The sequence below is a fragment of the Tupaia chinensis genome, unplaced genomic scaffold, assembly GCF_000334495.1.
Source record: "Tupaia chinensis unplaced genomic scaffold, TupChi_1.0 Scaffold000018_1, whole genome shotgun sequence".
Classification (NCBI taxonomy): domain Eukaryota; kingdom Metazoa; phylum Chordata; class Mammalia; order Scandentia; family Tupaiidae; genus Tupaia; species Tupaia belangeri.
Genome location: NW_006159448.1, coordinates 3,641,603 through 3,666,695, shown reverse-complemented (window position 1 = coordinate 3,666,695; position 25,093 = coordinate 3,641,603). Strand labels below are relative to the sequence as shown.

General features: G+C 34.6%; 1 protein-coding gene across 1 annotated transcript in view; it reads left to right on the top strand.

Moving 5' to 3' along the window:
• Positions 1-25,093, top strand: part of ERBB4 (erb-b2 receptor tyrosine kinase 4) — a 1,304,701-nt gene that overhangs the window by 973,604 nt on the left and 306,004 nt on the right. The window contains exons 13-14 of the mRNA XM_006140094.3: positions 10,270-10,402; positions 19,030-19,123. Coding sequence (XP_006140156.1) covers positions 10,270-10,402; positions 19,030-19,123 — 227 coding nt within the window. The remainder of the gene's footprint in view (positions 1-10,269; positions 10,403-19,029; positions 19,124-25,093) is intronic.

Below are 25,093 nucleotides of genomic sequence, written 5' to 3'. Positions count from 1 at the left end.
TTTACCACTGCTACATCTCATTTCTTCCTATCAGAATTTCCTGCCAATGTTCCACTCAGGTCAATGCTATGGAGTAACTAGGGTATGTTAAGACTGCACAATGCTTTGAGTAAAATCCATAAAATCATGCAATATGGTAAATGGGCATTTCTCAGCACTTATCCCTCCACTCTTCCCAAAATTCTTTATAGCTTAATTTATTCTGGTATTTTACAAAGGCATATAATGTCACTTCCTTTACATACATTTAATCATACCTTCTTACAGAGCTTACCGTTACCTAATTCAGTCAGTGTTTGCAGCAGATTGAATAATCTGCAGTTATTTATAGGTTCGAACACCATCGCCAGAGCTCAATCCCACAATTGCATGATTCTGTTTTTCTATTAGGTAAATTCTTGTTCTTCATGAAAGATGGATGATCCTGGCCAGGACAAGCTAAGAGCATTCTTAGAGTTTATGAGTACAGGCAAAAAAAGCTTCATGTTCTCTCTTCTAGCATCTATATTAGGAAAAGAACTCTGACTAGCCTTGCGTGGATCATATACCTAACTCTGTTATCAATAGTATGTCCTTGGGACCAGCAGTTAGCATAATGGCTATGTTGCTGGACTCCCATGTAGTCGACTGCAGTTTGAGTCCCAGACCTGGTGACTTAAACTCACACCGGGCGCATGTGCGTGCCCAAGATCCCGAGAGGAGAAAGAAGGAGAAGGGATTGCAGCATGGTCATCCTTCCGGGGGGTGATTTCTCACTTTCTGTCTCTCTGCCTCTCTATGTCTTTCTGGCAAGCACAAGCACCCTATAGCAAAAACCTCTCAAAAAGAAAAAAAAAAAAAAGTATTTCCTTGCCTCCAACTGTTCATCCATGTTTTCAAGTCAACCCATTAAAGCAGTTGAATTCTTTTGTTGTTGTTGGTTTTGGTTTTGTTTTTGTTACAGGATGTGTGCACTCACTGGAAAGACAGAGAGAGGAAAAGAGAGAAAATACCCACCCAGGGAAGATCGCTACTTCAGATTCTCCTCCATTCTACTCCTGGGACTTTTGGCATGCACACACAAGTGCCTGAGGTGTTTTTCAAGCTGTTGGGCCCAGGACTCAAATCATAGTTGGCCATGTGGGAGTCCAGCACCTTAACCACCACATCACATGATGGATCCTCAAATGATGTTTTGAAAATACAAATTTGATTCTTTACTCTCCTGCTTAAAACCTTTCAATGGTTTCACACTACTTTTTGAATAAAACACAAAATCTTAAAAATGTTGCATGTAACCTCACCCCATCTACCTCACTGTCTTATTGAAGATCTCTATCCCCTATGCAGTGCATGTCCAATCTGTTCTCTGAAAGCACTAATTTCATTCATTCCTCATACTTTCTTGGCTAGAGTTGCAATTCCCAATTTTCTCCAGCCCCCGTTGCCTTAATAATTGCTATTTATCCTTCTCATCTCAGCTTAAATGTTTCTCCTGAGAGCTGACCTACTCCCAGCGATCTGCTAAGTTAGGACAACTGCTATATTCTCTCAGCACTCTGTATAATTTTTCATGTTATCTATCTATATCTCAATATAATAAAAATAAATTACTTCTCTACTACCCATCTCCCAATGGCTGTAAGTTCCATGAAGTAAAAGAAAATGTATTTTATTTCTTGATTCTGTTACATCCATTGCTCTAAGAAATATCTAACATAAAGTAAGTAGTTTCTAAAAAAATATTTTTAAAAGTGAGTATATGAATATGTTTTCATATTTCTCTTGGAGGTATTTATTGAGTATATGCTTAATATGTTAGATCCCGCATCAATATCCTACTAATATGTTGCCTCGACTTTATCATAATCCTAACAGATAGATATTACTATTCACTTTACAGATGAGTAACATGTAAATAATTGCCTAAGTCTACATGGCTCATTAATAGAAAGGATTTGTACCTTTGTCTGTCTGTTCATAAAGCCTGAACTATTACTAAATCATACTTTTCAGTGTAAAACAAAGATTAATGATACGAGTTCAATACATTTCAAGTAAAATCACGCCTCTGTGTATGCTATTACAAACAGCACAGATGGTTTTGTTCAACAATGAAAGAAAAGATTTTTTTTCTACCTCTGTGCCCATAGACAGGTACCTCATTTCAATATTTTTTGAGCTAATTCATTTACTTTCACATATGCAGCACTGTAACAAAATCCATTATTCTAAGCTTGCCTTTATTTTAATGAAAGCAGGTTCAATATTCTCTGTAAAGGTCGAAATACTAAGCACATTATTATCTCTCCAATTTTTTAACAGACAGGTACAATTCAGATGAGATAAAGAAAAATCTATTTTACAGCTTCCAGAGAAAACACAGAGGAAGTTAAAGGTTGCCTAATAACTACATTGGTAAAGTTTCTTTAGAGAGGCTTATAATGGCCTTTTGAACTGTAAGCCATTGAAGAGGCCTTCTTCTCCTCACATGTGACTATCACTTTCGGAGGTCAGAGGGCTGTTGAATTCTTGGTGCTGATGGAACATTCCTTTTAAGAGTTTCAAAGAAGTGGCCTTCTCTGCCTTCTGTTCTATGTTGTGTGGACACACTTGCTTTGGTTTCACTCTGGAGAAAATGATCAACCAGCCTTCACTTTCATAATCGTTGGTTTGAAAAGAATGAGAAGAAAGCAGTTTTTGTGATTTCTTGTTTAATATTGCTTTCCTGTAATAGATACTGTTTCCCTGTCAAACTGGTCTGATATTCAGTATTCATTGAGTCGAGACTCAGAGGCAGTAGACAGCAGAAAGGAAAGGATCCCGAGTGCCCCTAAGATCTTCCTCTCCATCTAACATCAACACATATAACAGAATACTCAGTTAACCTTCCACATACTATAAGGTTCTCTAATCCTTGGGAGAATGAGGGGAAAGGGTCAAGAGGGAAAGGATATCAAACCCCTTCCTCCTGAAAAAAAAGATGCCAGTTAGTAAAATTAAAGGACCAAGATATTGATTGAATATCATGAAGTGAGCAATGATAAGAGAATGCTGGCAGCTATGTCAACATCCTTAAGAAATAACTCAAAAATTAGTTGAGGGTCTTAGAACTTGATAAGCAGATAATTGATTATACTTTCTAAGAGGACACAAAGGTGGTAAATGCTCAACACTGTGCTATCAGATTTTAAATTTATTTCATTTGTCTTTATAAGTAGTTCTCACGTCTGAATTTTTCTTCACCTATTCAGTATTTCCTCTGAATTCATTCCATAAGCACATATACATAAGCATTGCATGTTACTGGATGTGAGTCAGAACATCATTTAATAAATTGCCTTAAAATGGTTAAATGTTGGCCTAACAGGTGACATGGTAGTTAAGGTGTCAGATCCCACATGGCCAACTCTGGGTATGGCCATCCCATCAGAGGAGTTCTTTCTCATTTTTCCTTTCATGTTTGTCTTTTTCTGTTTCTCTCCTATGAGCACATGTGCCCTATGACAAATATCTAATAAATAAGAAGAAAAAGAAAAAAAGGCTAAATGTTTATGAAAACATATATTATATTAATAACTCTAAATTCATAAATACAATTGATCTTTGTTACTTTCTAACCCTTCATCTATTATATAGAATTTTACTTTCCTCATAAATAAATTTTTATTTATTTATTTTTTAAAGAGTTATTTATTTAACTTTATTTATTCTTTCATTTATTTTTAATTTGACCAGAGAGAGAGAGAGAAAGTGACAAAGCAAGTCGCCAGGTCCGAGACTTTACTCGTGATTGGCCATGTGGGAGTGTCCAGCACCTTAACCATCACACCACCTGCTGTTCGCCCTCATTTATATTTAATCAGTTAATAAAACTATCTTAGTCTTTACATCTTTATAAATTAGGAAGAAGTCATTTATACACCTAGATTATCATTAATATAAGACCTATGTTAAGATCCCATTTCTACTGAAATTGTGTTTATTTTAGTACAGTGAGAGAGACCTCTCTCTCTGCAATATAAATGAATTAGCAAAAAAGAAGTCTTGCTATTTGGTCAAAGTTAGTATCAACTATACTGTCAACCATTCCCCTGTAGAATACAAATTATTCAACTTTTGAGGAGAAGGAAATCTCTAGGTGATAAAAAGAAAAATAATATATGATATTTCAATTTAACAAATCTTAAGACGTTTAGAAAACCACAATTAAACAAAACTACAAGCTTTATGAGTTACTTAAAACAATTAGTATATTTGAGAACAGAGACAATTCTTCCTACACAGGAAAATACTCTATACAATTTCTGTTCTTTCTCATTATCTTTAGAAAATATGCTGATCTATTATTTTGAATGATAATTATATAGTTAGTAAGTTAAAAAAGAATAGAAATAACTGGATTTCTGTAAAGTATAGTATGCACCTTAGCTAATGATTTTGGTTATTTTGAAAAAATGTTATATAAAAACATGTCTATAAATAAGAAGTAACAAGTAATCCCACCTGGATTTTCAAAAGTAAATAAGACAAAAACAAAAAGTAAATGTAGTGTATAAGTATTATAAATTTTTTTTAATAAGTAAATGTAATATGACCACTTCTGATCATTATAAGATAACTGAGATCAGATATACTTTCCTTCATGAAATAATCAAAAGAAGGGCAAAATATGCAAGAGTTTGAAAAAAGTGGAAATTGGATCATGAAAGAAAGTGATTTTGGAGAGTGAGGAAATAGGAGAGCCCAACAATTATCTTGGCTAACTATCTTGAGAGAGTTTTTCAGCCACAGTACAGTAAGAAGGAATTCAGGTAGAGTTCCATGGACCCTGAGTTGAGAAGGTGGAGCCAGGAGTCCAGGAAGAGCAAAGAAGCTGGAATTGACAGTGCAGAGTGGAGAGACCAGAACAGAGAGACAGCTGGACTCTGGAGACTATTAAAGGAAGTGCTTGAGACAGGAGAAAATAATACCAGATGAAAGTTTGGGTCTATACATAAAGAGCATTAAAAATGGTAACTACATGGATAAATACATAGGATTTTAAAAATTTAATTATATTAAAAATGCAATTCCATGTTTAAATAAAAATAATGTATTATAGGATGAATAGCATATAAAAATTAAAACACATGACAGTTACTCAAAGATAAGGAATGGAGAATAGTATCTTGCTTTAAGGGCCTTAGGATGTGCCCGTGTACTTCAAAATGTTCATGGAGGGCTGGCCTCAGCCTAGTGGTTAGGTGCTGTGCTTTGAGAGCCAGATCCCATATGGCCACCTGCAGTTCGAATCCTAACCTTGATGGCTTGAAAAACTTACTGGGCAGGTATGTGTATGATGAGAAGAAATAGAGGGAAAACTTATGATATGATCATGCCCCATTGGGGGGTACTTCTCTTTATTGTGAGCATACACACCCCCTAGCAGTTTAAAAAAAAAAGTTTGTGGAAAAGTAAAATTAAAATATGAGTTTATTTTGGCATGAAAATTTTATGAAATCCTTGCACAATTTTTACGTAACATTCCATGAAATTTTCAGCCAGACCCAATACATGAAGTGGTAGAATATAGCTTCAAAATAGGCTGCAATAAATATTTATTAGGATTTCTGATTCTGGGAAGATGGACTATACATATTTTTCTTTCTTTCCACCTTTTTTTTTTTTTTTTTTTTTGAGAGGTTTTTGCCATAGGGCACGCTCTCCAGAAAAACAGACTGAGAGGCAAAAAGAGAGAAATCACTCCTGGGGTGGAAGTGGGGGATGGCAATGCCAAAAGCCCTTCTCCTCCATTCTCCTCTCAGGATCTTGGGCATGCACACACATGCACACACATGCGCCTGGGTGAGTTTAAGTCACCCGGTCTGGGACTCGAACCATGGTCAATTACATGGGAGTCCAACGACATAGCCATTATGCCAATTCTGGTCCCGGAGGGCTTTTCTTACTTCTACATCCAAAAAAAGTCCTGGTCACTGTATATAATACAATCATAAGAGAACTCTGAACAGTAAAGAGATAAGTCAGACAGGTTTGAGACTTTGAAACTCAAAAGAATGACACAGAGCTGGTCCCTGGGTTTTCTTTTGCCTAATGTACGTCAGATTTGGAAGTGAAAAAACTGGCATCTCAGAAATACCAATAGTTACAGACCAAAAAAGTCCCAAAGAAAGCCTGTTTTCTCTGTCCAAAGGACCTCAAGGGGAAGACTAGCGAAACAAACATTTTAAATATAATAATATCTATTCCAACCAAATACCTCCCCAGAAAAAACCTGTGACACCAACTGTGCCCATGTCAGCAAAGGGGTGAAGAGTGTAGAGTTTCACCTCACTGGGGTGTAATGAAGTCCCTAAGCTCCCAGCACACTGGAGTCAGTGAAGGCTGTGTAAGAAGCAGGGGCTTTCATCCCCACTGCTTGGTAAAGAGACCAGGCAGGACTCCCATTAAACCTGTCACATGAGGCCGTGGCCAGCTGTCTGTGGCTCTTTTACCTGTAAAATGGGTGATCATTCGTGTTATGAATGATGCTTGGAAGATCAGGTTCCATTTTTGAACAAAGAATACATATAAGGAAGGAAGGAAATTAAGGACTAATGTCTCTTAAAAGAATACAGAAGCAAATATCTTTAACAAAAGGATTCAATAATATGTAAAAACAATGATATGGCATAACCAAATTGGTTTATTTCAGGAACTATAAAGCTGGGGTGATATTTGAACATCAATCAATATACAAAATTAACATTCTGAGAAAGAACAATGGCACAATCATGTCAATTGATAACTAAAAGCATTTGAAAAATTCAACACTCATTTCTGTTGAAGAATAAGAATACAGGTGACCTTTCTTAACTTGATAAAAACCATCTACAGGGGCCAGCAGGTGGCCTAGTGGTTAAGGCCCTAGACTCCCACATGGACAACTGTGGTGGTTCAAGTCCCAGACCTGGCAGCTTGGTTTCTAACTTTTTCTCTCTCTCTCCCACACATACCCTATAGAAAAAATTAAAAAATAATAATAAATAAAATAATAATAAAATGAATATTTTTTAAAAATCTATAAAAATAAGGAGCTAACATTATGCTTAATGGCAAATGACTGTTTTCTCACTAAACTGAGAACAAGGAAATTAAAAAAATCCTCTCTCACCATTTTTTCAACATTTCATTGGAAGTTGAAGCCAGCATAAAAAGCCAAGAAAATAGGGGGAGAAAACAATCATTTAAAAAGAAATAAACTGTCTCTATTCACAAATGACATGATTGTTTACATAAAAATTTCCAAATACTTACAAGAAAATGAACTAAAATAAGTGAATTCAGCATGATCATAGAACACAAAATGTAACATACAAATTTTAGTTGTATCTAAATATTAGAAATTAACATGAAGGCAGAGAAATTGAAATCTTAATCCTATTTATAGTCACTAAAATCATTAATATCCTTTGGTGTAAATCCAATAAAACATGTATAATAGCTTATATGCTGAAATCCACAAAATACTGATGAAAACAATTAAGATATAAATATATCTAGAGGTATACTGTGTTTATGGTTTTAGAAACTCAAAATAATAAAAGATGTCAATTCACCTCAATTTTATATGCTTATACAAAAAGTAACTAAAAACAGTTTATGAATTTAACTGTAAAATATTAAGTTATAAAACTTTTAGGAAAAAAATAAAAATTACTTGTGATCTAGTGATCAGCAAAGGGAGCATAGACTTGACACTAAAGCATAATCTATATTTTAAAAATTGATAAATTAGACTTTTAAAAAAATTTAAAATTTGCTTGGAAAATTTTCCTTTAAAGTGTTGGAAATATAAATTGAAGATGAGGAGAACAGATTTTCAAATCAGATGGTTGATAGATAGATGATAGATAGAGGATAAGCAAAGATAGATAAAATACATAAAAACATTTCATTACTCAATAGGAAAAAAAATAAAATGGTTAAAGATATGAGAAGACATCTCTGAAGAAGATATACAGATGGAAAACAAGCACATTAAAAAGTTGTTTGGGCCAGACCCATAGCAGTGGTTAATAGAAGCAGAGGGAGTTGGATTCCCCATGGCTAAGTACAGTTCGAATCCTAGTCCTGGTGGCTTGAAAAATAGGCTGCACCCATGTGCTTGTGTGCCAGTACCCTGACTACTACACCACCTGCTGATCCCTGGTTTCATTTATATATGAAAAGAAAATGACCAAATGATAGAAATGGCGAGCAGATCAATAAGAGGCTGAGGCCAGCAGATGGTATGGCAGTTATTATCACTGGACTCCCATGTGACTGACAGCAGTTTGAGTCTCGGACCCAGTGACTTGAACCCCCGGGTGCATGCACGTGTGTGCCTCCATGTGCATTGCCCAAGATCCCAGGAGGAGAATGGAAGAGAAGGGATAGTAGCATGGCCATCCCCCACTCCCGGGAGGGGAGATTTCTCACCTTTTCTCTCATTGGCTCTGTCTCTCTCTCAGGCGAGTACACACACCTTAAGGCAATAATCTCTACAAAAGTTTAAAAAGTAAGTGTAGAAGGAGTTGAATGAATAGGTAGATATGAATGTAGAAGTCAAATTAATAGGAAGACAATAGAACAATATTACAGATTTTGGCAGTAATCGTTCCAAGTGAAATAAATTCTATAAAAAATGAGTACATAGTATATAATTCCATTTATGTTACTTGGGAAGAAATGCAAACTAGTACACAGTCATAATAAAAGAGCATAACAAAGGAGGTCTGAGGCAAATGGGGCAAGGGGGAGGGATTACATAACGTAATGAAGAATCTCTTGAAGGTAATGCATACATTTATTATCTTGATTATCAATATAGTTTATGATTGCATAGATACATCAAAACTTATCAAATGTTATGTATTATATATGATGTATTATATATCACATATACCTCAATAACATTGATACAAAATATTATATAATTTATATGATTTATATCACATGGTATTATGACATAATATGCTAATATATGTCATGTATATTATATGTTATGCATACATCAATAAAACTAAATACACACATACATACGTACATATTCTCTTAGATTATTGAAGTAGCAGTAAAGTGGAAAGGTTGTGGCTAGGTCTAAGTTTGCCTTGAAAAAAGTTTTACATGGTTTAACCTGGGCCTTTTGATAGCCCCAGGGTATAGGACAATGTGAATTGAGAGAAATCCTTCAGAGCAGTTAGTTCTCTAAACAGATTTCTCAGCTACGATCTCTTGTTTATATCTCACTAACATATTCAATGCCATCCCCATCACGTCATAAATGCTCTTGCCATAAAATCTTATATCCTCAAATAAGAAAAATTGATAACTAATAGATAAAGAATAGCTTTTCTTCTTGAGCTTCTTCACATTTCATCAAAACCACATAAAATGGTGTTTCAGATGCCTCAAATCACTTTTAGGTGCCCAGAATAATATTTAAAGTCTTTTTAGGCCCTTTTTATGCAATGTGTTGTATCCTTTCACTAAATAATGTTATGCACTTTAAATAATAATATACATTCAGTATAAAAGGGAACAGAGATAGTAAACCTTAAGTGATTTTAAGCAATTTTAAATGCCCCTAAATTCTTTGCTATGTTTTCCACCGACAACAATAAGAAAATAGAGACAGAACTGAAAACTACTATTCCTACTTTAATCTCTACATTTACAAATAAATAACCACTGCAATTTGTTGACTATCCTTTCCAAAGATTTTCCACACGTATGCCAATTTGACTTACAGATACCAATATCAGAGTGAGCTTGGTGAGCCTACAGCAGAGGCCTGTGAAGACTTCTAATTTTCTTTCTTTCTTCTCTTTTTAACCTGTCATATAGTCTTCTTTCTCATCCTCTTCGAGTATTTTTTTTTGTTTTATAACACATATCAATCATTTTATTTTATAATGATCTCATATTTAACTGAAGTCAATATATTAATATTTAGTACATTGGAGGAGCAAAGTGTTAGCCTGGGAGAGGTATAGTTTGCTCCTTCACATTACAGGTCAACTTCTGTCACAAATTCTACTCATGATTTGTGAGTATTGGTTTTTGTTCACTTTTATGGAAAAGCAATAGTGCTGTACAAACACAGGACTTAGACTCTGAAATACGGACGACATTGTGGGTAGGGTGGGCATGATGACTATTGGCAACCAAAGCTGTTTTTAAACTCCTTTAGACATACTTGGAAAGAATGTAAATTTTGGCCCCATCTTCTGTTTTATTTCCACTTGATTTTGGTGTGTTTTGCAGCTGCTGAAGGAATGGTATGTAATCATCTGTGTTCAAATGATGGCTGTTGGGGACCTGGACCTGACCAGTGCCTGTCATGCCGCCGCTTCAGTCGGGGAAAGATCTGTATAGAGTCATGTAACCTCTATGATGGGTGAGTCGTCTCTCTCTCTCTCTCTCTTTTTTTTTTTTTTTTTTTGAGAGGTTTTTCCTGTAGGGCACATGCACTCACCAGAAAGACAGAGAGAGACAGAGAGCCAGAAAGCCACCCCCCGGGGGTATGGCCACACCACAATCCCCTCTCCTTCATTCTCTGGGGGTGATGCACACGCTCCTGGGGGTGAGTTTAAGTACCTGGGTCCGGGACTCGAACCGCAGTCGACTATGTGGGAGTCCAGCGACATAGTCATTATGCCAACTACTGACCCCAAGGATGAGTGGTCTTATAATCACCTTTACCTTATGAGCTAAGAAGTACTGATTAGCTCAGATTTAAAAACCATGAAAAAGAGGTAAAATCTTAGAAAGTATGTACAAGTCAAGATTTTCTGAAGGAATTTTGTTGTATGAAGGAGAAAACATAGAAAATGATTGTTTTAAGAGAAAATAATATTTGAAACAAGTCTCAATAGATGTATACACTTAAAAAAAAATGTATACCAAGGGTCAGCCCTGTGGTCTACTTGTTGAGGGAGCTGGATCCCAGATGGTTGACTATGGTTCAAGTCCCAGCCCAGTGACTTGAAAGACATACTGGGCATGTATGCATGTGAGTCCCGAATCCTGACAGAATGGAGAAACAGAGAAGGGATTGTGGCATAACAATTGTGGAGTGCTTTCTTCCTCTTTTTTTTTTTTTTCTGTCCTGTCTTTCTCTACTGAGTATATGCTCTCTTTATCAATTAAAAGAAAAGTATAAAAAATGTATATAAAATGTATACTATAAAAGTTTTTCATCAATTCTAGAGATAGAGTTTTAAACAAAAATTTAAAAATATATTCCAGTTTTTATGATGAGGGACATTGTTGTAAGTAATCTTTCATACCACCCTACAGTCTGTTTTGTTTTTCTCTTATATTTATTGTTAATTTTCATCTGGAGTTAAATGCACAATATTTGATTTCTTTCCTACTCACATTATACATCTGTTTGTGTTTTAGGACTGGCCCACATTTGTATGTCTTTGACAATTGCTTATTCCTAATGAAAAACAACCTTTGTAGTTTCTAGTTGAAGAGGTTTCTTTAAAGTATTCTGCCACTTTTTAGATAACCTAAGCAATATTTTAAATCAACTCTTTTAAATTCCCTTTGGTACGCATTGGCAGTAATAAAACCTAGTACATACCTCATTGCATGGCATTTCATATACTCATAGAATCATAAAGCGTTATCCTAATATGCCACTTTATGCAGTATAGTCATCCGTCATTAGGGTGATAATGCATTTTATTAATGTTGTCTCCAAGTTGGGTTTTCTTACATTGCTCACAGAAAATATTTTCAAGAGTTTTATAAAGTGTAGTTTTAAAGTTTTTCATTTTTTTTTCTTTTCTTACCTCATGAATTGTCCCATTTTAAAACTGTTTTCATGATGTCATCATAGTTTTACATTTTATACTAGTAGGATATAAAAAGTATGGGTCAGAATATCAACACGTCTCTTCTTTTAAAGCTCTGTAAAACCAATCCTTTCCATGAAACTTAGGGGAATAAAATTGAAGTTAGAAGTTTAGCATGAAAATAATTTCAATAACGATTAAATCAATGTTCAAGAAAACTTTAGCTAGTAATTGAATATATTACAATTGACTCACAGATTTGATCATGAATAGCAAGTTGTGTTCTGCTTATTTCACTGAATTGTATTCACGCCTGTTTCAAATGATTATGAAAGAATATTTTGGGTACATAAAATACCTTAGATTAAAATATCTTGATTTGTGTATGTAACAATTGATGTCATTAAAATAAAACATAGTAGGGACCAGTAGGTGGTGTGATGGTTAAGACACTGGACCTTCAACACAGCCAACCTCAGTTCAAGCCCTGAATTTGGCAGGTTGGCTCATGTGTACAAACCAAGAACCAGAGAGGAAAATGAAGAACAGGAGACTGCAGTGTGGTCATCTTCCCAGAGATTATTTCTCACTTTTGTGAGCTCTGTCTCTGGCAGGTGCACATACCCTATGGCAAAAACTTAAAAAAAAAATTAAATATATATAAAAAAGACTTTAAGTTAATTTTAAAAATGTTACATTAAAACCTTATTAAATATCATATATGTCCAGATCTAAGGAAGGGGTAGATTCCAGAAATCATTTTATCAAACATCAGCATCTTATAAACAATGAGAATGTATGTAATTAGGTATTGCCAAAAATCACAACACTGTGGAATAATTAAGTCAACACTGGAACTCATGCCATCTCATTTTCATTCTGCTTCCTTTTCAGATTTCATTGTTTTCTTTAATAGGTCAGTTTTAAATTTGTCATAAAAGAGATTGCAGAGTAGTCACCCTTGTCGGAGGTTGATTTCTCACTTTCCCTCTCACTGCTTCTCTCTGGCAAGTGCATGAGCCCTATGACCAAAACCTTTAAAAATAGTGAAATTGATAAATATGTGAATATGTACACCATTATGTGTCTCCTTTCTATAAAAAAAATGTAAGCCAAACAAAGGAAAAATACGTTTCCTAGATAAACACTTATTACCAGACTGTTTCTAATATTTAATATTTTTTGTATACATCATCATATCAAATCTGTTAAAGTTTTTAATGCATTTTGCATTAGTAATGGGGCCCAAGGAAATAATTTGTGAATAGTTACTCTGAAAAATAATAACTGTAAATATACTATAAAAGTATGATGCACTTCTTGCCAGCTTAATGATGGATTCTCCAAATCCTATCTGGCTTCTTCACCTCCTAGTTGGAATGTCCAACTTGGACAAAAAGTCTTCATATATGACTAAAGCTGTTTTTAAACTCCTTTAGACATACTTGGAAAGAATGTAAATTTTGGCCCCATCTTCTGTTTTATTTCCACTTGATTTTGGTGTGTTTTGCAGCTGCTGAAGGAATGGTATGTAATCATCTGTGTTCAAATGATGGCTGTTGGGGACCTGGACCTGACCAGTGCCTGTCATGCCGCCGCTTCAGTCGGGGAAAGATCTGTATAGAGTCATGTAACCTCTATGATGGGTGAGTCGTCTCTCTCTCTCTCTCTCTTTTTTTTTTTTTTTTTTTTTTGCGTCTGGCATGCATGCACACGCTCCTGGGGGTGAGTTTAAGTACCTGGGTCCGGGACTCGAACCGCAGTCGACTATGTGGGAGTCCAGCGACATAGTCATTATGCCAACTACTGACCCCAAGGATGAGTGGTCTTATAATCACCTTTACCTTATGAGCTAAGAAGTACTGATTAGCTCAGATTTAAAAACCATGAAAAAGAGGTAAAATCTTAGAAAGTATGTACAAGTCAAGATTTTCTGAAGGAATTTTGTTGTATGAAGGAGAAAACATAGAAAATGATTGTTTTAAGAGAAAATAATATTTGAAACAAGTCTCAATAGATGTATACACTTAAAAAAAAATGTATACCAAGGGTCAGCCCTGTGGTCTACTTGTTGAGGGAGCTGGATCCCAGATGGTTGACTATGGTTCAAGTCCCAGCCCAGTGACTTGAAAGACATACTGGGCATGTATGCATGTGAGTCCCGAATCCTGACAGAATGGAGAAACAGAGAAGGGATTGTGGCATAACAATTGTGGAGTGCTTTCTTCCTCTTTTTTTTTTTTTTCTGTCCTGTCTTTCTCTACTGAGTGTATGCTCTCTTTATCAATTAAAAGAAAAGTATAAAAAATGTATATAAAATGTATACTATAAAAGTTTTTCATCAATTCTAGAGATAGAGTTTTAAACAAAAATTTAAAAATATATTCCAGTTTTTATGATGAGGGACATTGTTGTAAGTAATCTTTCATACCACCCTACAGTCTGTTTTGTTTTTCTCTTATATTTATTGTTAATTTTCATCTGGAGTTAAATGCACAATATTTGATTTCTTTCCTACTCACATTATACATCTGTTTGTGTTTTAGGACTGGCCCACATTTGTATGTCTTTGACAATTGCTTATTCCTAATGAAAAACAACCTTTGTAGTTTCTAGTTGAAGAGGTTTCTTTAAAGTATTCTGCCACTTTTTAGATAACCTAAGCAATATTTTAAATCAACTCTTTTAAATTCCCTTTGGTACGCATTGGCAGTAATAAAACCTAGTACATACCTCATTGCATGGCATTTCATATACTCATAGAATCATAAAGCGTTATCCTAATATGCCACTTTATGCAGTATAGTCATCCGTCATTAGGGTGATAATGCATTTTATTAATGTTGTCTCCAAGTTGGGTTTTCTTACATTGCTCACAGAAAATATTTTCAAGAGTTTTATAAAGTGTAGTTTTAAAGTTTTTCATTTTTTTTTCTTTTCTTACCTCATGAATTGTCCCATTTTAAAACTGTTTTCATGATGTCATCATAGTTTTACATTTTATACTAGTAGGATTTAAAAAGTATGGGTCAGAATATCAACACGTCTCTTCTTTTAAAGCTCTGTAAAACCAATCCTTTCCATGAAACTTAGGGGAATAAAATTGAAGTTAGAAGTTTAGCATGAAAATAATTTCAATAACGATTAAATCAATGTTCAAGAAAACTTTAGCTAGTAATTGAATATATTACAATTGACTCACAGATTTGATCATGAATAGCAAGTTGTGTTCTGCTTATTTCACTGAATTGTATTCACGCCTGTTTCAAATGATTATGAAAGAATATTTTGGGTACATAAAATACCTTAGATTAAAATATCTTGATTTGTGTATGTAACAATTGATGTCATTAAAATAAAACATAGTAGGGACCAGTAGGTGGTGTGATGGTTAAGACACTGGACCTTCAACACAGCCAACCTCAGTTCAAGCCCTGAATTTGGCAGGTTGGCTCATGTGTACAAACCAAGAACCAGAGAGGAAAATGAAGAACAGGAGACTGCAGTGTGGTCATCTTCCCAGAGATTATTTCTCACTTTTGTGAGCTCTGTCTCTGGCAGGTGCACATACCCTATGGCAAAAACTTAAAAAAAAAATTAAATATATATAAAAAAGACTTTAAGTTAATTTTAAAAATGTTACATTAAAACCTTATTAAATATCATATATGTCCAGATCTAAGGAAGGGGTAGATTCCAGAAATCATTTTATCAAACATCAGCATCTTATAAACAATGAGAATGTATGTAATTAGGTATTGCCAAAAATCACAACACTGTGGAATAATTAAGTCAACACTGGAACTCATGCCATCTCATTTTCATTCTGCTTCCTTTTCAGATTTCATTGTTTTCTTTAATAGGTCAGTTTTAAATTTGTCATAAAAGAGATTGCAGAGTAGTCATCCTTGTCGGGGGTTGATTTCTCACTTTCCCTCTCACTGCTTCTCTCTGGCAAGTGCATGAGCCCTATGACCAAAACCTTTAAAAATAGTGAAATTGATAAATATGTGAATATGTACACCATTATGTGTCTCCTTTCTATAAAAAAAATGTAAGCCAAACAAAGGAAAAATACGTTTCCTAGATAAACACTTATTACCAGACTGTTTCTAATATTTAATATTTTTTGTATACATCATCATATCAAATCTGTTAAAGTTTTTAATGCATTTTGCATTAGTAATGGGGCCCAAGGAAATAATTTGTGAATAGTTACTCTGAAAAATAATAACTGTAAATATACTATAAAAGTATGATACACTTCTTGCCAGCTTAATGATGGATTCTCCAAATCCTATCTGGCTTCTTCACCTCCTAGTTGGAATGTCCAACTTGGACAAAAAGTCTTCATATATGACTATTAGGAATAATAATGGTGTCCCCCTTATATTAGTTATAATATCTGATGAGAACATTCTTTATAAGGTCTTCTTAGACTTTCTATGAGAATTGTTATCATTATTTTTATCTGTTAATCTAAGATAATTAAATGGTTAAATACAACAGTCATTTTAAAACTGCTGAAAATAACCAAATACAAATATGACACCCAAATATAGCATATGTATCTGTATGTGTGTACACCCACAATATGTTCATACAAATATACAATAATATAAAATGTACATATATTTTACACACATATATAAAAATTTGGCTTTTAAAAAATAAGAAATCCTAATGAGAGAACTTTTCTTTGCATATATAAAAATTTGGCTTTTATGAAATAAGAAATCCTAATGAGAGAACTTTTCTTTTGAATGGAAAAAAGCAAGTCAGTTTATTCCTGGCTGACTAGTATTCAAATCTAGGAACTACAAGTCACTGTAGTTCAGCATCTTTTACCTACAATGTCCAAAATAATCAAATGAAAGTGAAAGAAAAGTGAAATCTTAAACTTTTCTTGAATGAAACATGTTTAAACTCTTCTGAAATTTTAAGACCAACATGAAAACATCAAAGAGAATGCCCATCTAAGCTCTTCGTGGGAATTTTTATGTTTAATAATCTCAACCTTCCAATGAAATACTATTTTCCCTTTTACTGAGGATATTTAGGAAACTGAAGCTTAGAAAAGTTAAAACAGTTAAGGCAGTGAAATCTTTCTCTTGGTGCTGGGATTTAAATTGGGGGAAGAGCAGTTAAAACGTTCATTCATGATCACAGAATTGTCTAAGGTAACACCCATACGATAAAACTGAGATAAATGTATCACAGCATAATCAAGTAAAACTAAGCTTGGCAAGCAAAGTTCATCCTCAATCGACTGTAATTGTTAGGTCAGCTTCAAATGAAAGGGGGACTCTGGCAAAGTCATGGTAGAATCACTAAGGGAGAAGGAAGAGAAAGAACGATGATGGGGACAAGGACAGTAGGGCCAAAGTAGTAGTCGGGACTGCAAGGAGGACCTTTTCAGAGAGCAGACAGGTAGAGGACCAGAACGATACAAGTGGAAGCCTACACAAGAAAAGAGGATCGGTTATATTTGTGTGATTTTTCATGTTATGAATTTTAATCCTCAGTTCTGTGGGGGTGAGGGGGAGTGAGTTTTGAAGAGGTTAAAAAAAAATACATGACCTAGGTTTTAGTAGAGTAAGAATTATGACCTTACTTTAGTTCTATAACTCTTTAATAACAGAAGAAATTTTTATTGAATACAGATAGCTAGCTGAGGATCTAGGGTTTACTATGGTTGTCATATAACTTGACTCTACAGACAATACTTTTGATTCTCTTTACAATTTAATATGTTTCCCTATCTCAGGTCATTTTAACATTTATATTATAAAGATCTCCTCTGTTTAGTGCTTTATATTACTCGCATCAATGAAGTGTGAAAAAAACCCTCGTTTTCATATTACTGAAATTTTAAAGTCAAAATTCATAAAAAGTTTGAAATATAACAAACCAATATCTTACTTTAAAAATGCAACATCAATACTGTAGCTAAAAGTATGTACTCCATAACAAATTAAACCTTCTATTCCTGCTATTTTTTGGAAAGACCAAATTAATTATTTTGCCTTGGAGTAGATGAAGTTTTAATAAAACCAACAGAAAACAGATCTTGTCTTTTGGACTTCTGTTTTTTATTAAAGCTTTCTAGTACCCAAAAAGGAAAAAGTGAACATTTCTCTCTGGGGAAAGCAGGTTTGAATTTATCACCTAATTAATCCATAATTGTCTTATTTGTATTGCTGTTGGATTGGAATGGTAGTTAAGGATACAAAGGCACAAAATTAAAAAGTAGCTATAATTAGTAAAAGATTTCAATGACTCATAAGTGACATTCTCAATTGTCCTTACCCTGTACTTAATCCTCTTGTATATTAGTAAGAATACTGTATTTAAGCATATTATAGATGACTAATATCAGATTACTTAAATTAAAATTTTGGAAGTAGACATTAATTGGAAAATTTTACATTGGTAATATGTTATATACAAATAGCCACAAATATGTAATGATGTAGGATGGGATGACCATCATCCAAGGAGATTTCAATTAGAAAGTTTTAGGATGCTGCCATTAAACTGATTTTTTTAAAAAAATGTACCATATAGAATTACTTCAAAAAGAATTTAGACTGAAAAAAGATGTTGTGATATGAGATCAATAATCTAAGAAAATAAAATCTACCATAAAAAGATATTTTCTCTAATTCTCCAAGGCAGACATTTTAAAAGGAGAAAAGAAATCAAAGTGTTTTTTGAAGTTTCACCAAAAATAAATTGAAGAGTCTTGGGATTTGAAGGACAAGGATGGAGAACATTCATGTAACTTAGCAACAAGGAAAAAATATAATAGTTCTTTCAGAGTTTAGAAATTAAAGCTTCAGCAAAGAGTAAAATTTTATATAAAGCAAACAGACACAGCCTTTACACACAAAGGTAAAAATGGTTCTGCTGTGTCATCAGAGAAGTTACACTTTTTTTCTGGGACTACTAGAATCTCTCTCGCAGGAGAGAGGTTGACAGAATGTCTGTTGTTGAATGCAGTGGAGGGCAAGGAGAGACATCTGGCTGCAGTTTATCTTTTCTCCTAATGGAAAACTTACTCCTTAATGTACAGGGAAATGTTTCTGATGCTCCTGGCACATAGAGAAACAAACTCTAGAATTTACTCTGCCAATAGGACTTTCAGCAGATGTTACTTCATTTGTTAAGTTGACAGCTTGTTTGCTTACACCTCCTTATGCAGCTGATGTTTTCACAGTGAATTCCGGGAGTTTGAGAATGGCTCCATCTGTGTGGAATGTGATCCCCAGTGTGAGAAGATGGAAGATGGCCTCCTCACATGTCATGGACCGGTAAGCCTGAAGATACCTGTAGATGTGTTGGCTTATTTAGTATCATGTATGAATGTTTCTTATGTCATTATTTTATCATTTATCCATCCATTCAATAGTTCTTTATAGAATGCTTTAGAAAATCATGTTTGATATTCTGCACTCAAGAGCCTGACAGTTTAGTAGTATAAATATTTAAAAATTCAATAATAGCAATAGATATTTCCCAGGTAACATATATTAAAGAAAGTAAAATATGTGGAAATGTCCCAGAAGACTTCATAGTGTTGAAAAGAGAGATACATAAGTAACTAGATTGAAACACAATTATCAATGTAATATAGATGTATGCAGATCGTTACAGGAACACAAATAAAGGGGAAACAAATTCTGTCTTTAGGATGCAAGTTGAGGTACCGAGGAAGATCATAGAGAAGTGCTGTTTGAGTGATGTTTTAAAGAATCTGGAAAGAGGAAATGTGTAAAGACATGTGAAAGTTTATGTTGGGAAAAGTTAAGACATTTTAAATATCTGTGTTTAATCATTTAGCACTTATGGAAATGTGAAGGACATTGGAAATAACGAATGATAAATGTACTCATAAACTAAAATCTAAAGCAATGTGATCAATTCCATAGCATAGAGAGAAACTGAGCTAGAAGAATCTGAGGCGAGGCTGTAGGATCAATAAAGTCTTCATGGAGGAGGTGTCCTTTAATCAGTTGGGTGTTAGCCTTAGAGAAAGAACAATAATTATTTTTTAGACCTCCTTTTGGATTCCTTCATTAGGGCTTTTGATTAATAATGAAACCAGTATGAGTTTGTCATTCCAAAGTGTCATATTCATCCTTCTTTAGACAAATTTCCAGTTTATCTGTGTTATTGAGTCATTTCTCAGTAGATAATTTGGGGACCAACATTTGGGTATTGCCAAGAGGTCCACATAGCTCCATAATAACTCATTTGAAATTTTAAAAGTATTAATTTTTCTACTGGAGTGCTTATTCAACACTTAATTAGCTTAGAAGAAAATATCATTGAGCCCTCCAAACTTCCATTAGGCCCCAATGAGCTGTCTTGGAACTTCATCTAAAGAAGGATGTGGAACACTTGGACAGTTCAGAGGACTACCACAAGGATGATTAAGCTTGGAAAATCAGACCTCTGAGAAAAAGAAGTGGTGTTATTTGGCCTGAAGAAACAAAGTATTAATGGAAATTTAATGTGTAATGATCTCCAAGTAAGTATGCAAAGGGCATATAGAGCTATTTTCTTTCTCCAATATGGACAGTAATGGAAAATACAATTAATCCACAACAAGAGAAATGTGAATTTTGTAAGAAATGTCATGAAATATGGGAAATGAATTTATGTAATGGGTTGTTAAAGCAAGTTGAGCTATCTATAGAAGAGTCCTTTTAAAACTAACACATTTTGGTAACTTCCTGACTATAAGTCATAGGATGAAAAAAAAATCTCTTCAGAGATCTGAAACTTTGAAAATGTGCAATTATAATAATCAAGAATTTAGCTATGTCCTCTGAACAAGGCTGAGGATTATCATAAGTTTCTAGATTTAGTCACAGTGTTCACTGAACATAAGCTTACAGAACAGTTTTGTTTTTGTTTTTAATATGAATACCTGTCCCAAAGTACATAATGTTTCATTTGAGAACCACTATAGGTGCCACTGCACCAATATCTTGGTGAATTTCTGATTACTATTTTCTACATTAATGTTCGTCTTAACACATGTAATTTCCTTTTATTTGTTAGCCCTTGTATTATTTTCTAATTTATTTATTTCCTTCTTGAGTGAGACACGCACACACACACAGAAAGAGAGAGAGACAGAGAGAGCACACCTCCAACAGGGTCCTGAAGCACAACCCACCCGCAGACTCAGCCTCCTTAGGAACATGGACCCACATGTACCTGGCACACTCAAGGAGGGCTTTGAGAAACCAGAACCTTCCCATGTGGATCAGCCTTGTGTTGAGCTTTAGCTTGTGCCACTGTCCTGCATCACCTCTTTTATTCTGAACAAACCTCTGGAACATTCTTTGGCTTTATTTAACAAATATTGTTTAGTCCCTACTTTATGCCAGGCTCTGTCAGCACACCTAGTTGCTGAATTTTTACAAATTAATGTAGCCACTAAAAAAATGCTGCTCAACAGTATTTCTCTGATTCGTTCCATGAAACAGCAATAATGTGCTGCTCAGGAGAAGCTAGATCCCACATGACTTCTGGGCCAGGATAACAGAATACATTATGTGTGAAGTGCCCAGGATCCAAAAGTCTGGAGGAAGGGGATCTCAGCATGACCAGTCCCTAAGAAGAGTGGTCTTCTCTGTCACTCTCGCAAGCACATGCATGCACTCTATCACAAATAAAGAAAAAAATGAAAAATGTATATGTATTTATTTTCCTCAAAAACCACTGTGGTGACATCCTTTGTTTCCACATTTTGATTTTTTTTACATAGTCTTTCTGCATAAACTACATTGAGTATATTAAAAATAAATTAATGATATTTTGATCTTTCTTGTCATTTTTATTTTAAAAAATAAAATCTTATTAATTAATACTTTTGGTTCCACTATTCCTATTATTTGAAAATTATTTTTCTGGGGCCAGATTTGGTACCATGCAGATAGTGTGGTGGTTATGGCATTGGACTCTCTCACATACAGTGGTTCGAGTCCCAGACACGGCAACTTGAAAATTATAACAGGTGTGTTTGTGTGTGTGTGTGTGTGTGTGTGTGTGTGCATTCCCGAAATCCCAGGAGGAAGATGGAGGAGAAGGAATTATGGCGACTGACAATTCTGCAGCAAACCCCAGGGGTGATTTCTTACTTTCTCTCTCACTGTCTCTGTCTCTCTCATGAGTGAACACAACCTATGGTCAAAACCTTAAAAAAAAGCTTATATAGTTATTATATCAGATTAATAAAGATTGTTTTGCGTAATAAACAACTCCTATATTACAATAGCTAACAGAAAAAGTTTATGTCTTTTTCATGTAAAGTGCACTGCATGCCTGGAAAAATTTCCAAGGCAAATCGTCCTGTGATAGCTGAGTATTCCAGGAAGCTCTGCATTTATGACACTCCACTTCTACATGGGATACCTGAATCATGACAGCAGGGAGAGAGAAAGTTAGAGAATTTAGAACTGGTCATCTTATGCATTACTTCTACCTACATCTCATTGTCTGAAATAAGCCAGGCCTTTCCTCTACTGGAATTGTAGAGAACTGAATACTAATGAATAGTAGCTCTGTTTTTTTACAGTAATACCAGAGAAAAACATCAATTGTCATCAACTGAGGGAAAAAAATGCAATTTTTCTGTCAGGATTTAGTCTTTCCTTTAGTTGTCCGGCTAAATTATTGAGTCCAGAGATAGCTTAGAACCAAGGTTAAAAAAATATTGCCTTCAACTCGGTTTTCTATGATTTCATTTGTCAATTAATTCACTGCACCCAGGTTCTTAAAAGCTTTGGGAATACAATGATAGCATATGTATTTCTCTAAATCTCTTCATTATGGAAATAAGGTGGAAAATGAATACATTTCCTTTCTTTTAAGATTTGTCACGATTTTTTTTTTAGTTACATCAGCATAAGACTTTAGGTTTTGTAATGATAAGACAATCAAATAGTTAAGAAATACTTTTAAAAAGGAATTACAAAATAAATTATTTTACTAAAAGGTAAAGATTAAATAAGAACTTAATTTTTGTTTCATGACTGTTTATACCTTCTTATTTCATTTGAGCACAATTTTATATTGTAAGAACTTAATAGAAAAATAATTCCTAATTCCTAATTCAGACTATGAGTGTCTAATTTACTCATAGTAAGTCTTATTCTGTGTTCTGCAAGACACCAGCCTGTCTCTTGTCTTGTACAATAAGTAATGCCACGGAGCATACTTACACAGTAAATGATTCTGTATAATAGACAGTGTTACGTGCCTAAGTACCCATGAGCAGGTGTTAAAATTGGAAGCATGTGAAGTATTCTTTTTTGGAAGGAATAAGAAGTTACATTAGCAAACTCTTCAGGTAGAATAGGGATTAGGTTTCATGGGCTAATTTTTTTTTTTCTTTGAGACTCAAATAGTGCAATAGACAGGTGCTTGATTAAACCTCACTAGTTTCAGGATTTTCAAAATCCTTCTTTTGATTACTTTTTTTCCTTTATATTATAATTCTTCATTAGCACTCTCCCTCTTTAAATTTATAATGCGACATATCTTGATTTTCTTTCTTTCTTTTTGTAAAGCTCATTTGTTTATCCCTTCCATGAGTGAGAGAGGCAAAGACCCAGCATCCCTGACAGGTTCTTGATGCTGCTATCAACCCCTGGCCTTTGCCACCCACCATGTACCCTTTAGTCAGCCCTGGATCACGGGTACGTGTGGACCTGATGTACGCAAGGTGGTCTCCAGATGTGAACTGGAACCATCCCAAGTGGCTCAGCTTTGCAGAGCATTGTGCTTTACTACTGTGCCACCATCGAGCTCCATGTATTTCTTGATTTTCTAATGCCTTCTAGCACCATCTTGCAAATGTGGTTGCTTTTGGATGAACATTTTGGATTCACACAGTACTTCATAATAAACAGTTCTGTATCACTTTGTGCTAACTCTTGACTCTTGAATTCACTTTACTTACAATGATAAATCCCATAACAATTTCTTCCTGTTTACAAACTATATCTTGATTATTTGAGATATCTTTGAATGTGGACAGTCGTAATAGTCAAACCTTACAGACATAGAGAGACGTTGGGAAAAATAGGTCAGACAGGAGTTTCAGGAAGGAGTGGTGAAAGAGACGAGGAATTCTAAGACAATATGACATCAGAATAGGAGAGGTAAAGCTATATTCCAAGTGGGTGATATTCAGAAGAGTGGAATGTGTGACAATATGGGCAACTCTAAGAAAAATAGCACTTTTATCAAAATGTTCTAGTATTTTTTTTTTATCTGAGGATATATGCAAGAGCTTTAAAAAGTTCATGGACAAAAGACTTAATGTCTGAATTTATTTTAGTACCAAAAAGATGAAATCCAGGCATGTTTTTTTTTTCACAGTGTATATTTTCCATGAGCTTTTGAAGACCCCTGTATGGCTTATTTCTTGCGTGCTTACTAGCTATTACACTAGATTTTATTTGTTTTGTTTTTGTTATTGAGCTCATACTCTTGTCAGAGAGAGACAGAGAGAGAGAAGTAAAGGGTGAAATCACTCCCCAGGGCATATTTCTGCACCACAATCTATTCTCCTCTTGAAATTTTGGGCACACATGTAAACTCAGGTACTGGCCTGATTTTCAAGCCCCTGGGTCCAGGACTCAAACCACAGAGTTGGCTATGTGAGAATTTGGCATCGAGCTGCCTTAACCTGTATGTCACCTGCTGGCCTATCTACTGCACCAGATTTAATTCAGTTTTTATGTTGCAGAAATCTTAGTTTGTTATTTTTATGAGAGATTTTTGCCATAGGCATGTGCACTTGCTGAAGAGACAGAGACACTAAGAGCACAAAATCACCCCCCAGGGGAGGATGGCTATGCCACAATCTTTCCTCCTCCATTCTCCTCTCAGAAGTCTGGGCACATATGCCTGGTGTGAGTTTCGAGCCTCCAGGTCTAGGACTTGAAGTGTGGTTGGCTATGTAGGAGTCTAGTAATGTAACCACTATGCCATCTGCTGGTCCCAGATTTTTAATATTAGTTTAAATGTTATGACTTAAATATATGTTTATACTGTTATTGTTTATCAAAACCCTACCTATTAGGAGATGAATGTGTATTATAAGCATAAATATATGAAGTGAGCTAGTTCCCTTTAATAATTTTTAACATTTTCACATGCTGTTTGTAGATGAAGAATTATCCAAGAATGACTCTTATTTGCTAAATTTCTAATAATTTCTGATAATTCAATCATAGTGAATTCAAAATTGTTTTCAGTAA